The following is a 16,402-nucleotide window of genomic DNA, read 5'->3' on the forward strand; positions in this document are numbered from 1 at the left end:
TGACAAACTATTTCATCCTAAAAGCATGTAGAGCTCTTAACTCCTAACCAGGCACTTATTGTCCTTTGAAAAGGGGGGGGGACGGACCCAAATAAAAAAAAACCCTAGAGAATGATTTCAGGCCTGTGACACAGCTTACTCATGTAATAGGCTATCTTTAGGAACATTAATAGCCATATTTTAAATGAAATTTCTATTATTGGCCTCCTAGATTGCTGGGTGCAATAAAGTCAACCAAGAGAGAGCAACCAGATTAAGGTTGTTACTAGGAATATCCAAAACTAACCACAAAAGCTAATTTTAAGCAGTGGGTTGCAATCTGTGTTGTTTAGTTTAGAACCTCTGGAGCAATTCCTTTCCAAACATCTCTATTTTAAACTGGTATGTTAGACCACTGTGGCTGCTCTTTCATGGTGTCCTTAACTTAAAACACTATGGGTGAGCATTAAAGTAAATAGAAAAAAGCAACAATTACCGCACTTACAAAAAAAGATTAATTTATTTGTACACTGGATTCCCTTTAAATAGGGGGTATGTCTGAAGAACTGGGTGGGTGGTGTGTGTGTACCATGTTACTTGACTTGGACCAAAATAAGCAACCTCATCTGTGATCTTCCCAGAAGCTGAAAAACGGGCAGGCTTCTGTGGTTTATGTTTGGTTTGGGAAAGCATGAGTTGAACTTGGAAAGTTTCCTACTATCTAAAATGTTCAACATGTGGCCTCTAGAAAGTGTAGAATATCCTTAACTAACACTCTTTAATTCAGCCTTTTTAATAATAACGTCCAGTGAAATTTTGTTTTACTAGAGTTTTTCTGCTTTGTTTTTAACACTGAAATAATGTTAAATGGTTGATGGGATTACTTCTGCTTTTTTTTTTTTTTTTTTTTTTTTTTTTTAGGCTGCATATAAAAGGGAGGAAGCTACAGGGGTCAGAGCTGCTCAGACAAATACTGTTTCAAAGATACTTCCTGACACCCAAGTGGGTCTAGAGAAAATGGTTGTCCACTAAATTCAGCAACTCATCCATATTCTGAGGCGGAGAATTTAGTACCAAGGGTATTAATATTAGTTGCATTGTTCTAGAACTTTGTCTTGATGTTAACTTCTGAAACCTGTGGTCCACTGCAGTGTGTGTTACGCAAACATAAAAGTAAAAGTAAAATCTCTTTCTCCACAGAGGAGTTTGCAGTCTGAGGGTGATACTGACCCTATTCTGATGTCCTGGTTTGAGATAAAACAGAACCAATTTTCTTTTCAGTAACTTTACTTTTCAGTTAAGTCTTTTCCAATTAACTACACTCTGAAATCAGCAGCATATTTTCAGGCAACATCTGCTTCCAGAGTGATAATGTCTGATGTTTAAAGTTAATACTAAGGAATGGTACGCAGAGAGGCTCTTGGTTATACTTATTGCTATAACAACTGAGGTCAGCTAACTTTTATTATATGCCCTGTTGGAAGGTCAGTGTCTTTTATATGTTGATCCTTTAAATACGTGTTGCTTCTTTATTTTTGTTTCTTTCTTTAAGGAAGTAAAAAGACTTAATTCTGCTAATGTTAACTTCCTCTAAAAACCATGAAGACCTGCTGTTCTGTTCTTAAAGCTGCTCTTTATAAACCTCTAGCACAAACCTAAGCTGCCCTAGAAATGTTTTTCTTCCTTGCCAGAATAAGCCTATGCAAATTTCCCTCACTTTGTGCTGCAGGCCAGATCTCTCTGCTGGGAAACTGTGAAGAAGGATGTGTTTTCTATCCCCGTGCCAGTGTGCTCTTTGCTCGTAAGCAGGTCAGCGCTGCCGCCCGTGAGAAGCGTGCGGCGAGGGCTGGCTCTCCGTGTCCTTCCTGCCCACACTCACGAGCAGGTGGGAGTCGCAGACGGAGCGGAGCGCGGGTGACTTGCCCAGAACCACAAACCAAACCTGCTCCTACAAATATGCAGCGTGGGATATACCCAACACGCCAGAACTGAGTACCTGTTGCAATCCGTGTGTTAATTTGGGGAAGGGGTTAGTATGGTCTAGGAACACTGGGAGGCAATGCAAAATGTCCCGTCTTGTGAGTAGGCTGTCACTTTCACTGCATATCAAATCGATAGCAAAGGCAAGTACTCTGATCAAACTGGGTGGTTTTGCATTGTTTAATCATAACCTGAGGTGTTCCCTTTTTAGCAGGGTGAATTATGTGGGTATGTGGAGGGTGTGAGGTGTGACTTAAGGGTGTGACTTAAGTCCCTTCAGTCTTCTCTTTCGAACAATACAGTGACATGTAATTTATTTATTTAATAATGTGCTTTATTTATTAATTTTTTACTGAAGTTCAACTATGCTGACATAGTATTAGAAAAGCTTTTCTATTTAATTTTTTTGATAGCTTATTCTATACCAAGTTGACATTTTCCTTTAATTTTAAACATCTGTTCTGCTTGAGTAACTCAAAAGTCAAATAATAATATTAAAGGCTAAAAACTCAAAGTCTTAATTAGCTCCATACTGTCCTTACTAAATGAATTAATTGCCAGGAAAAAACATTTGCAAATATAGAACTGCCAGTAGTTTATTTTTCTTAAGGTTTTGTTATAAATGAGGAAAGAAAAACTATGGCTCAAGCTGCAAAAGCGTCTTAAATTACTGCAATTAATCAACGAGTAAGAGGAGAAAACTAGAAGTAATAAACCAAGGTCCAATATGTATTGATTTAAGAGCTGTGCTCAAGTTTACAAAGCAATATGGAGAAATTCCCCATGGCATTCCTCTGCACGTGTTGCTGCAATCAAAGGTCTGTAACGTATTGGTACTTGTCATCTCAAGAACTGTAGAGTGGGGAGCCCTGAAGGGAGTGTTTCCACTGCAGTGAACCTGTGCTTTTTCCTTTCTTCTGCCTATGCTTTCTGCTGTCTCTATGTGCCCTCAGTGCTTCAGCCTTCGGTTTCGGTCTTTCTGCCTCTGTTGTTGCAGAGATGTTATGCACAGTCTCTGCCACGCGTGGATGGGATGCTACAGCACTTCTGCTCTCTGCAGTAACCAGGTACACGTGTTACACTGCAAATGGTAAACGTGAGGAGAGGGGGAAAAACCCACCACCACCAATCAAGCAGGAAGCATTGCTGTGCGACAGTAATGTTAGTGAAGGGTTAGAGCTGGGGATGATGTTGAGGCTATTACGTTACACCTCTGTAAATACTGCGAACGCTGATTGTCCCTCTGCAGAGGGAGAAGAGGAGGAAAACATGCACTCGGGTATCTGATGTGCTGCTCACCAGCCGATGTGATGTGGTAGGTACCAGTTCACGTGTCTGCGGCACAAGTAAACTATGAGCTGCTTAGTTGTGCAGTAAGCTTGAGGCAGAAGAGGTTGTCAGTAGTTTCTTATAACTCAGGTGATGTTCTGATCACTAGATCATCCTTTTTTTTGGTGTGTGCAATCTTAGTGTTTTGCAGTGACATACGAACTTTCTCTTGATTGTGTTTCTTGAAGGTCTTCCAAGGCCTGGGCTTAAGTGACTTGACTGGATTACTGATAAGAAGGGAGGAAGAAACCAGACCAATTTAAACATCTGTCCCTAATGAAAGTGTTATATGTTCTTATGTTGTTATTATAGCAATAACCCTTAATAATAAGGGGGCCTACAGAAATATGGGGAGGGACTCTTTATCAGGGAGTATAGTGGTAGCATGAGGGGTAACAGTTTCAAGCTGAAAGAGGGTAGATCTAGATTTGATCTAAGGAAGAAATTCTTTACTGTGACGGTGGAACAGGTTGCCCAGAGAAGCTGTGGATGCCCCATCCCTGGAAGTGTTCAAGGCCAGGTTGAATGGGGCTTTGAGCAGCCTGGTCTAGTGGGAGGTGTCCCTGCCCATGGCAGGGGGGTTGGAATGAGATGATCTTTAAGGTCCCTTCCAAATCTAACCATTCTGTGATTCTATGATAATAAGAATCTGTCTTCAAGTGCCCTAGCCCATGTGAGTGACAGGTCTGTGCCCAGGCACGTGTTGGCTGAACATCACGTCAGGACATGATTTGGAGAAATGTAGTTAGAACGTGTAGTTCTGTAATGCGTGAAAGGAAACTTGGGAACAAACAACACTTCATTCACCAAGCTAGAGTGGCTGAAATATTAATATAAACCATAATATAATTAAATTTTGTAATACTGCTTAAAAAAGGCAAACTGCTCCTCTCCCAGAGAGAAGGAAACTTGTCCCAAGCCAGTTGCCTAGTAGGACACCCTGACCTCTCCTGTTTGGCCAACCTGGGCTACCCTGCCTTGGACACTGTGCAGTGGAGGTGAGACTGAAGAACTGGATTGTGATACAGAAGTTGTGATGGGAAGAGGGCAGGCTGCTTCAAGCAGGAGGAAATAAGAGCAACAGTATTACGCATAAGGAAGGAGATAAAAAGACAAAGAAAATAAAACTTTTAGGAGCATGCAGGGAAATGATCGGTGTGCAGAGAGATTTGAATCCAGAGTCATCAAGTTTGTCAGGCCAGAAGTTTCTTGTAAAATGTCCTAGCTGATGGGTCTAACTTTTATCATGTGAAGCATCAGATGATATGGAGGGTTGACTGTTTGGTGAGAGATACAGAAATGCTCCACTCTTTTCCTCTGCTACCATTTCTAAATTTGGTACCTCTGTTAAGAGAAACAGTGAGTATCTAGTACTGTTGATCAGGCTGGATCCTGTTTGCAGGGTGTACCAAGCACGATGTATCAGAGTTTTCTCAATGCTGGGGGGGGGGGGGGAAGGGGGAATCTTAGTGATGTATAATCCATTCCATTGCACAGCCCAAGCCATTGGGTTCGTTGTCAGGAGGCGGAATTCTTCCAGAAAGATCTGGTGGTGGGTTTTTTTTCCTGTTTGGGTGTTTTTTTTCCTTTGGCTGAGGCGCCTGATACTAGACATACAATCTCTCTCTGAAGGCCTTCAAAATCACTTTCCTTCCTCTCACTGAGGCAATTATCTTAAAATATCTGCTTCTTCAGGCACCAACAATAGTGACTGTCTTAGGTAGTCCGCATCCCATCCTAAGTTTCTCCTTATGCTTAGTCCAGTGTGTCACACTGACATGGTGAGTGAGTTTGTATACCATAACATCTAATTAAAATACACTGTACTCTTCTGTCCTCTGAAAATTAGAGGGGCAGTTCTGGGTCACAGCTGATACAGTGTGGTGCAGTATGATGGAAGCTGTTACTTCTGCAGAGAAGTTGTCCAAATTCTAGCTAAGTTGCTGTTTTTAGACATGGTGTTGGGAGGAAAAAAAAAAGTAATTTTCCAGATGGCTGTAATTATTGCACAAAACATTTCTATGAAGTTTTACTCTTTCTATGAAAAGTCTTTCTCTTTTCTTATACTTCGGGGATGTTTTCTTGCTAGTCCTGTTGAGAAGAACCAACAGAGCACATATACTCAAGATGTGGAAGCCAACTCTTCACAACAAGGTAGACCTTCATGCTAATCTGAGGGGTAGATTTGGGGCATGAGACTGGGAACTCACTGTCCACACTGGGAGCTGTGAAAAAGGCTGTCTCTTACAAATATCTGCCTGGAATTTGGTGGTTATTATTGAGTCACAGGAACAAAGACAGCTGTGGGTAAGTTAATAAGACTTTACTCAGCTCTGAATGCTGTTTTCAGCTATCAGCATTGGTATCTGCTTTGCAGTTCAAGTGTAGCATGTGAAGGGATGATAGTTGTGTGTGTGTTGTCTTACAGCTAGGATGTGAGCTGTTGTTAAAACCTGAGCTCCCCTGTTAGTATACAGGTGTAAGACAGCAAGAGGGTCTGCGGTGGGTTTTTTCAGTCCAACATACTTTGTTCCTTCATCTGAGACTTGTAAAATGCTGTGGAAGTACCGCACTGCAGTGCACCAAGCAGGGATTTTGCCACGGTTGCGAGGAAAAAGACAATTTTGATTTCCTTTTGACTGGTGGAAATGAGAGAATTGCTCAGCTGGTCTCTCCAAGTGGCTCAGTCAGAACTAGGGCTCCACTCCCCTTGCTTGTATTTGCATTTTCACAGTAATTTTGCATAGGCTTAAATGTGGTTTCTAGCTTTAAGCTTCCAAGGCTTTTCTCTCGCCCCCCCCCGCCCAAGGAAAAAACCCACAGAGCTCGAGCTAGCTGTTATTTGGGCTTTGTGTAAACATAGCTCTTACTTTTCTGAGAGATTCAACTGTGGAGAAGGAAAAACCTTATGGTATGTTGAAGTTTCAAACTGCTTCTTGCTGATTTATTGTTACTGTGGAGACAGCTCGGAGTGCACTAATTCATCAGTCTCTTGTAAGCAGAGAGGAGGGAAAGAATAGGAGGAAGCAAGGAAAGGGGTGGAGGGGGAATGAGGTGGGGAAGAGAAAAATAAAACATGGGAAAATGTTAGGGATGGGAGGAAAGACACAGCAAAGCAGTTGTTTTTAACTGGATGGTTTACAAGTTTCTGGAAAGTAATAAAGTAAGATGTTACCCTAGAGAGCAGTGGAATTGTTTGTGCCCTTGTTATTACTGTTGCCTTCACAAGCTAGAAAACAATGCAGCTATGAGTGACTTCCCACTGCTAGATAGTGTTCAGGGGTTGTTGCAGCTGCCAAGTTGCATGCTTAGGTTACAGTTGGCTTTGGTTAAGACTGTTCTTTCTTAGGTTGGCTTAATCTTACCTCACTTCAAGACCTCTTACAGATGTTGTCTGATCAAGTCACCCCTGGGCTCCTTTCATTGTGGGAGAGCTAGAACCAGCAAAAGGGCAAGGCACGTGGGTGGAAATCAGCCTAAGGTTTAAGGTATTTTAAGTTTTCCTGCTCCATGTGGAGGAGGATGCTTTTAAAATGTGTATATCATCTTGGCCTAGCCGTTTCAAATTATTGTGAAGCTTTTTCCCTCTGGCTGCTGAGTGTGTCCTGAGGCAAACTGAGGGTCTGGGACACCACTGCTGGGAAATGGGATGGTGTAAGGACATCCCAGCTCTTGCCTGAGGTTCTCTGCTGCTCCAGGACTTGTGTACTCTCTTGGATGTCAAACATTGCTTAGAATTCATGTATCTAATCAATGTTGCTTAATGTTACCACATCTCTGTCCTTTTGTTCATGTTGTCTTTTGGGGATATTGAATGTTTGGGGCATAATGCAGTGGAATTCCACTTCAGTTGTTTTACTCCGTACAACAAAATATGCTTCTTCTGGAAACAGCCAGGAGGATCTCTTTCACAGAATCACAGAACGGTAGGGATTGGAAGAGGCTTCCAGAGACCATCTAGTCCAAACCCCCTGCCAAAGCAGGGTCACCTACAGCAGGTTGCACAGGAATGCATCCAGGCGGGTTCTGAATATATCTCCATGGAAGGAGACTCCACACCCTCTCTGGGCAGCCTGTTCCAGTGCTCTGCCACCCTCAACATAAAGAAGTTTTTCCTTGTATTGAGATGGAATTCCCTGTGTTCCAGTTTGTGCCTGTTGCCTCTTGTCCTGTCGCTGGGCACCACTGAAGAGAGTCTGGCCCCATCCTCTTGACACGCACCCTTGAGATATTTGTAAGCATTGATGAGATCCCCTCTCAGTCTTCTCTTCTCCAGGCTAAACAGACCCAGGTCTCTCAGCCGTTCCTCATAAGCTCCAGTCCCTTGATCATCTTTGTAGCCCTCTGCTGGACTATCTCCAGTAGTTCCTTATTTTTCTTGAACTGGGGAGCCGAGAACCGGACACACTACACCAGATGTGGCCTCAGAGTAGAAGAGGAGGATAATATCCCTTAACCTGCTGGCCACGCTTTTTAGTGCACCCCAGGATACCATTGACCTTCTTGGCCACAGGGGCACATTGCTGGCTCATGGTCAATTTCTTTTCACCAGGACTCCCAAATTCTTCTCTGCAGAGCTGCTTCCCAGCAGGTCAACCCCTAACCTGTACTGGTGTCTGGGCTTATTCCTTTCTAGGTGCAGGACCCTCCTTTCCCCTATTTTCTTCCTATTTTTCCCGTCTGTCTTGTTCTCTGTGTCTTTCTTCTCACCCCTTTTTTTCTTGTTATTAAATTATGTTTTTTTTTTCTCCATACCTTTGAATCTTCCAGTTCTTTCTCTTCTGGCTTACTGCAGTTTCTTTCACATGGAGTGAAATGATTTTTTTTTTTTTTTTTTTCCCCCCCCCCCCCTTTGAAATGCTTTCACCCCTGCCCACAGGGTCTGAGTAACAGCCCCACCCAGTGTATTTCAGGTTGCTGCTGTTTGGCAGTGCTTCGAGAAGCCACAGTGGCACCAGGGCTGGTGACAAACACAGGAAAATGCAAGGTCAGAAAAGTCTTTGGCTCTGTCACGTTATTCAGCGGCTGTATTTCTTGGGATACATGAAAGGATCTTGCCCTCTGAGGTACTTCTGCGTGGATGGAAGATCTGCTTGTGGCATATCTATTTGCACTATTCTTTTAGAAGTTGGAGCTTTAAAAATCTGTTTGTTTTCTGTGGTTGTCTCCATAATATCTCTTCCTTTCTACCCACTGTGCATTTGGTAGGGAGCCTGGTCAAATGCATCCATGGATCTAGCTGTCCATTACTTTTCTAATATTTAAAAGATGCTCTAATTTCTCAGGAAAAGAAACAAGAAAAAAAAAGTTAGCTGGGTATTTAGCAAAGAATTTTTTTTTTAACTTCCCCCTAGCAGTGACTTGTCCCAGAAGAGGTCCAGTAGCCTTTTTTTTTTTTTTTTTTTTTTTTTTTAACTCTTGATGCTATTGTTCAGGCACCTCTTATTAGTGAGAAACCATCTGTTCTTTCTCTTTTTTTCTTTGGCATTGGAATGTTTGAATGTAATCTTTATACATGTATATATATTAAAAATTTATATACATGTCCATATGTATTATATATTTAAATTCATATAAATATCTGTTTTTTTAATTAGTCAGGAAAGTAAAGCAAAGAAATAGTGGCTATTCATGAGGTGGACCGAAGTCCCTGGAATAATTCCTTCAGCTCAAGGAAGAGCCTGTTTCCCACATGCTGTATTGGCTAGGAGATTGAAGTTGCTGACAGTACTCTAAGCTTTTACATGCTGCTTTATCTCATCTGGGCTCGGGCCCTGGAATAGGTTGAAGATAAGAACAGAGATGGTGAGCTTGGAGTTGACGGTTAGCCAATGTAAGGACTTAAAGGCCAGGTCTGAAGGGTTCACGATAGACTATGTGTTGACGTGATTTTCTGCAGTATTCTGTATGATCTGAAGTTCCTTATGTGTTGAAAAGAGTTATACCTGAAAACAGCAGCCTCTTACACTGCTGGAAGACAGAACATGGCTTTACTGGTTGGAGTTGTCTGGAATTCAAAGGAGGGCTGATAGCTGCTGGACTTGGAGTTGAGTATGGATCGGATTTATGAGTGAGCCTTAAGAGTTAGGTGCGCATTTGGCAGGATTTAAGAACCTAAGGAAGGAACGCAACCTTGCTCTGTAAGCAAGTCCTCTCTAACAACCTAAATGTCTACGTAAATCCAGTCTTCTGTGCGTTAGTTTTTCTGACATCTAGCAGAGAGAATTATTCTACTTACCTCCCAAGCAGTTCTGTGAGGATGAAGACTCAAAAGACATATAGTACAGTGATAGATGCCACTAACTAACTGGGATTGAGAAGTGAGAGATATCATGTCTGCCTGTCAACTTCTATAACTGTAAAATCTACCTAGTGGGTGAATTTGTTCATTGATTTGTTTGATACGGCCATTTAAATGTCCCTCTATAAGTCTATGGTATTCTTGCATAATCAAGACTGGCAACACCAACAGAAAACAGGCTTCTGTTTTATGCTTCTATTCTACGCAGGCTTCTTTCGTATTTCCGTAGCCATCTAATCCTTCTGAGGATCCTTGGAAGAGCCTAGGAACAGAGGAAAAATGGCATCAAGTTCAAACTGACAGAGGGGTAACAAATAATCCAAGCTGCAGGTCTGTCGCTGAACACCCTCAGCCACCAACCTTGATGATGGAAACTAGTCCCTGCTGACCTGGGTGTTTTGGAGATAGCTATTGAATTGTGTGCAGTGAGCTACAGCTGTGGCTACATAGGAAGGCTCAGAATTATGTCAGTGAGTTAAAATAGTCACTTAATAGATGTGGCAGGCAGTGCCAGTTCCAGAGTGCAGTATAATAATAGCCTTTCTGCAGATGACTCCACTTCAGAAATGTGCAATTCTTTCCACATAAGTAAAAAATCTGGATAAAATGCTATAGTATTATTTTTATATATTTATAAATATTAAATGTATAAATATAATCTGTAAACATACTTTATATATAAAATATTTAAAATTGTACGGTGACAGATGTGTTTGACTTCATGTAGGAAGACGTGTAGCTTGGGGTTATATACACACACATATATTTATTTATATATACAAATACATATACACAAAACTGAAACTGTACTATAGCAGATGTGTTTGATTTCAGCTAGTAGCCTGGATTATTTTAACTAGAGCTGTTTTGACAGAGACACAACAGGAATGAGAACCAATTTTAAATCCTATTTAAATCCCTTCCTTTGACTTCTAAAAGAGCTGTTTTCTATCATGTCAGTAAATTCAGATTAAGATAACTCCTTAAGGCAGATGACTTAAGTGTACCTGATTAACTAGCTGTCTGGTGGGAGAGAGGACCAAAGCCCTTAATTTAGAAATTAAACCCATCCCTGATCTAAAGCTAAATTTAAGATTCTGTTGAAAGCTCTATTTTGGGCTTTGCTTGATGAAAAAGACCCACCAGTTAGTGTGCTCTGTGTGACTGTTTAATTCGACCATATTTTCTAGTCATTTTTTTTCTCATTTAGCTGGTCATGGATCTGTGAAGTGTTAACTTGATGCAACTGCAGCTTGACTGTACAGTGCCATGAAATACTTGACTACAGTGTCATAAGAAAAATCAGACTGTTTTACGATTTCTTGAATGACTTGCATGGAAGAAAGTTGTGTTGTTTCCTGCTTTCACAGAGTTTTCCCACAGAAGTTTTCACAGTATTTCTGTTTCACTGTTTTCTGCAACTTTTTGAAGCCTGGAAAGAAAGAATTGTTCTATTCTTGACTTACCAGAGATGAAGTCAGCCATTTGTTCTCGCTTGAAAATGCAGTCTGTGTAGGTGGACCAAAAACTAAGGGATTACTGTTCAGAAATCCAGTTTGTATTCACTTAATTCATTAATTGTTATGCAGAAATAATGAAAGATTCCTTTCCCCTCCATACCCATCTCCCAGAACACACTTTAAATATATTAACGTGGTGTTACAGCAACAAGACTTCAGTCACTTCTGTCTCCTTATGCAGTGGTTCCTGTTTTGTGTGGACATGCACATCGTTGCAGAATTAAATAGTCAGCCTGCTGATTACTTATGAATCTGGACAAACAATTACTAAAGCTATTTTCTATGTTTCCATGTTTCCTACTCCCAGCTTGCTTTGGGATGCTGTCGTAGAAAATGATGGGCTGTATTGCCAGGTTTCTTACAACTTCAGTATTACCAGATATTTTGCAGACCACAGTGCAGAAATATGTAAATGAGACTGACCTTGGCTGCAGTGGAGTTTGGAGTCTGAAATGTTGACCAACTTCTCTTCTGGTTTTCTGTTTCATCAGCGCGATTTGTTATCGGGGCCTGTGAAGTACTGATGTTTGTACCGAGTTTGGTAACCAACACTAAATCTCTAATGAACTAAGCAGTTATCGGGGTAAGATCTGTTCAGTGGGTGGGTTGGACTGTTGCTCTACACCTTTACTAGCTGTGTTTCCTGGGGCCTCCCTGCAGATAGCCAAACCATCAAGCAGAATTTTCCACTGGCTGGTGCTCTAACTGGTCGTCTCCAGCACCGGGGTATGCCAGTGCCTTTTTTTCAATGTTTTGTTCCTCTAGAGCTCCTTTCAGTTACCTTTTCTTTCTTCTTGCTGTTACTTTGCATTCTCCCTGAAGCATTGCAAATCACTAGGAAGCATGAGAATACAATCTGAAGCCATAAGAGACCACAGCTATGGAACATTCTTAATCTGGTTTTGACAGAAGGTAGCTTTTTCTGTGTTGTTATCTTGTGAGTTTGGTGGTTGTGTGTGTGTGTGTGTGTGTGTGTTTTTTTTTTTTTTTTTTTTTTTTAAGGTTTCCTAAGCATCATGATGTAAACACAGAAGATTGTTATTTCGTTGCAGCAGTGTTTGTGAAGCAAGACCTAGTTTGTGCTTTGGAAAGCTGCATTCCCTGTGTGCCTCTACAGGGATACCCAGCAGAGATGTTCCACTGGGATGCGGTAGCTTTCTGTACATGTTTTCCAAGGCTAGGTGGCAGATTTCTTGATCCTTCCTTTAATGCCACCAGTGACAATGGATATTTATTCCCTTGCAAGTGAATGTAAGTTTTAATTACTGAAACTAAAGACTATTTTAGCATAGATCTAGTGAGTAATTGTGCTTGTAATGGTTGTGTGTGCATATAATGCTGCAGTAGGCAGTAGTGAAAGGTGTGAAGTGGTACAATGCTATCTCGTACTATTTGTACTCTATTTGAAAAAGTGGCATACAAAATTAAATATAAGACTAATTTGGTAACTTGGAACTTGTTTTCTTTGGCAGCATGGGCTAGAAACCCTTAGGAGTCAACTAAGCATTTTTTTTTAGGTACTCCTGTGAATGGAGGCAATCAGCCTCTGCTGCACGTGTTGCTGTCTCAGCAGAAGATGTTTGGCCAGGAGGAGTGAGCAGGAATGGCTCTGCTGCCATTTGAAGCTGCATTCAGGTTTTGCTTTCTGTTATCACCGTGGCTGAGCTCGTCATGGATTACACGCCAACTGTATCGGGCAGCCAATTTCTGCTGGATGCCAGCTTGAAAGAGGTTTAATTTTGATTCACTTCTGCTTTGCAGCACAAGACAAAGAAGTGTTTCCCAGTGAGGTGTTACTGCAGTATAGTTGTGCTGCAAAAGAGGGATTACCACAGTGATACCAGTAAGCCTTTGTTGAAAGTCCTGGGGAGTAAGTGTAAGCCTTGAAGATGAAAGGTTAATATTTTCCCCTTTATTATCACTTATTAACCCACATGGAATATATATACATTTCTTTTTTGTCTGGATTAAATTGTATCAATATATTTGGCCAGCTTTTTCTCTGAATTGTGTCAGATTTTACATCTTCACCATAAAACTTGCTAGGATTTTGGTCTGCCTGATGTATGCAAGTACATCCTTATCTTAAATTTATCCCTCTTCATCGCTTATCTGCTTTCTGCCATAAGCAACAGATGTATAACAAACTGGGCAGGACAAATGAAGGACACGCACTAATAGCAGAGTTAGTTCAGGTGTGTTTGATGACTGCCTGTCATATTTCATGAGTCTATCTGCAAATGTCAGCTAAGCAAAAGTTTGGAAGAAGAAAACAAGTTTCCGCTCATATCTTGTGTTAAATGAATAAGTAGTGGCAGTTGACTGTAAAGAAGCAGTCTAATAGCCTTAAAAATCTTGGGGTTTCATTCATGTGACCATGTCAGACTTTCTCAGAAGGGACTGCACAGCACAAGTCCTGTTTTGTGACGTGGAGCCATTATTCCTGTGCCATTCTGTGGGACTATTTCATCTGTTTCCTTTGAAACAGTGTGGTGTTTGTCTGTGGGCTTTTGGGCTAAGTGATCCATAGCATCCCTGGAAATGAAGTGGTTTAGTCTTCCTTCTCTCCCCCTCTCGTCCCTGATGGCTGCACTAGAACCAAGTATGACTAGGCTCTGCTCTTTTGGTGTCCTTTTATGTACCTTTTAGAGGGCATCTTCTAATGAGTTAGACTGAATGGCGGGCTAGTGTCAAAATCTTCATTTCGTTTCAGAGAATTTAGAGACCTTGGTGGAGTCATGTCCACAATCAATTGCATGTCAAAGACTCAGACTTCACAAACACTTCTTTGAACTCTCCATGTGATTTCTTTGGGGCAAAAAGCATATTTTGCTTGAACATCTGCCTAAACCTAGTCTAGGAAGCATAAAATTAATTTGTTGCAGTTCTGGAGGTCTTGGGAAGTTCGCAGATAATGAGTTAGATATAAGCAGTTCTTGCAAGTGCTGATTGGGGGGGGACACCCCACACCAAAAAAAAATCGACAAACAAAAGATTCTGTAATCAACTGCTGGTGTGCAGAAGCTAATTTTGGGAAGGAGGGAGGCAAGGTAATGTGGACCTCCCAGCAGCCTTGGGATGTGAATTTCCCACAATTGGAAGGTCATTGTCACAGTGACAAAAAACAATACTAGTAAATATGGTGTTAAGATGAGGTGTGCTACATAAGTTACCCTACATGTCTGGGGGAGTGTGTGGTTTTTCATTTTGCTGTTTGTTGTTTTTGTTTTTGTTTTTTTCTCATGTGTGTACCTTGTAAATTAGTTCCCTCTTTGTGGCAATACATTTATTATGTGTTCGACTTTTTTTTTTTTTCTTTCTTTCTGGTTAGTCATATGACTAATTGGGCCCTTTTGGGCCCTGAAGCCCAAGATAAAGATGCTCTGCATGGTCACATCCTGTTGCTGTCTTGAGGGTGGTATTAGGGGTATTATAGCCTCTTCTTGTAGCTCATCTCTTGTGTTTTTATTTCCCCTGGTTGGTTATTGCTGTAACAAATTTGTGTTCGTGGCATATAGCAAGCGTTGGGAGAAAAATGCAGGCTAAGAAATCCTGAGGATACTCAGAATATTCACCGTTCTTTCTAAAATTAACTCAGCAAAGTGATCGATCTGCCATGCTCTTGGGAACAAAAATACCTGGCTCTGTTTGAATTGCAGTGTCATCAGGCTGGAAAAGGGGCATAATAGATGCTTGGCTCATGAAAGAGACCTTGTGAGTCTCGCCTGGGTAGCAGGAGTTGTGGGGGTTAAGGAATGTATTTTAAGTGATGGGAAATCAAGGTTGGCGAAAGCAAGCTTGTAACTAGTGGTGGAAATGGCAGGAATTGGGGATGAGATTTTTGCATGTATAACGTCTGACAAAAGTCTGTGACATAAGGATATTTCCTGCTTGCTGTCATATCTTGTGAGTGTATGATGTGTTGGGGTTGTTTAGTTTTTTTTTCTTCCCCTTCTGCTTGTTATTTGCATGTTCTATCAGGCAGGTGATGTATAGCCCGCTGCAAGTGCTGATGCTGTGAACTTAGCATATGTATACTGTTTGTATTTTTTTTTTTTTTTTCCTCCCAAATAGCGAGCAGGCAGCAGCTGACAGTGATATTTTCAGCAGCAGAAATGTAGTGAGTATCAAAATAAGGAAGTGATGGAGCGTCTTTACTTTTGTGCTGTTTTTCAGACTGCTCTGCAATGACTACAGCAAGATATAGGCCTACCTGGGACTTGGTACTTGACCCATTAGTGTCCTGCAAGCTCTGCCTTGGGGAATATCCTGTGGAGCAGATGACAACAATAGCACAATGCCAATGCATCTTCTGTACCCTGGTGAGTTTGCTTTTTTTATTGGGTATAAAAAAAAAAAAAAAAAAAAAAAAACGCACAATTTTAACTGCAGAAATCATGTGGGTTTCTGCTGAGTGGGTTTTACCCTGAAATATTAATGCTGCTGTGGAAGTAAATACTGCGGCATACTTGCCACAAATGCTAGCAAATAAACTTTTCTGTTTTCCTGTTAAAAAAAAAAATAATATTTTTTACTCAGCAGTTATGTATACTGCTGTATTACCTCCTTTGCAAGATTATTCACATTTTCCTTTTTATCTATCAGTGGTTTGGCTTTTGGGGTGTTTTGGTTGGTGGTTGTTCTGTTTAGTTTTTTACCTTTAGTCCCAAGTCTTTCAGGAACAGAGCCATGCATACACTTGTAACTAGAAAAGTGTTTAATATATTATAGATTCTGATTTCACCGTATCATAATTACAATCACATAACAGGTTTTCATTACCATATTGCACAAATGCGTGCTTGGAATAACAAGAATCTTGTCAGTTAAGTACTGTTTGGTGAATGTAAGTGTAGTATGTAGCAGAGATCATCATCACAGTAAATGGGTATTGCTAGTTTATGACTAGAGAAAGAAAAGCAGTAGTAGTTTTCCATCCCTAATGATGTTTTGGAGTGAAAATGTTAATCCTTTAATTTTGCGATGAGCGTGGGTACACCAAAAACCTTGTAACGATGGTTCAGCAGCAGAAAAATTACAGTAAAATCAGTAAGAATATAACTTCTGGGAGACATGATGCTGAAAGACTTTAACACCATGTCATAAACTCCTGAGAAATTATAGGTTCAGACATGGGATCGCGTGATTTTCAATTTGGCAGTCCTTTTCAACAAAATTGTGGTTTTTGGGGTTTTCTTTTCAATGTTGAAAAGCAAGGATTTTTTAGTTGTTTCTATATTATTTTTCTTCCTGGAAGTATTGCCAATTTTTTTAAATACTAGATATATTTTTT

At 40.8% G+C, this 16,402-nt stretch overlaps 1 protein-coding gene across 1 annotated transcript in view; it reads left to right on the forward strand.

Moving 5' to 3' along the window:
* RNF144A (ring finger protein 144A) overlaps window positions 1–16,402 on the forward strand; it is a 63,149-nt gene that overhangs the window by 23,898 nt on the left and 22,849 nt on the right. The window contains exon 3 of the mRNA XM_082481191.1: window positions 15,286–15,431. Within this exon, the coding sequence (XP_082337317.1) occupies window positions 15,297–15,431 (135 nt within the window). The 5' untranslated portion in view covers window positions 15,286–15,296. The remainder of the gene's footprint in view (window positions 1–15,285; window positions 15,432–16,402) is intronic.

Source organism: Vanellus vanellus (genome assembly GCF_965231255.1).
Source record: "Vanellus vanellus genome assembly, chromosome: 3".
NCBI lineage: Eukaryota > Metazoa > Chordata > Aves > Charadriiformes > Charadriidae > Vanellus > Vanellus vanellus.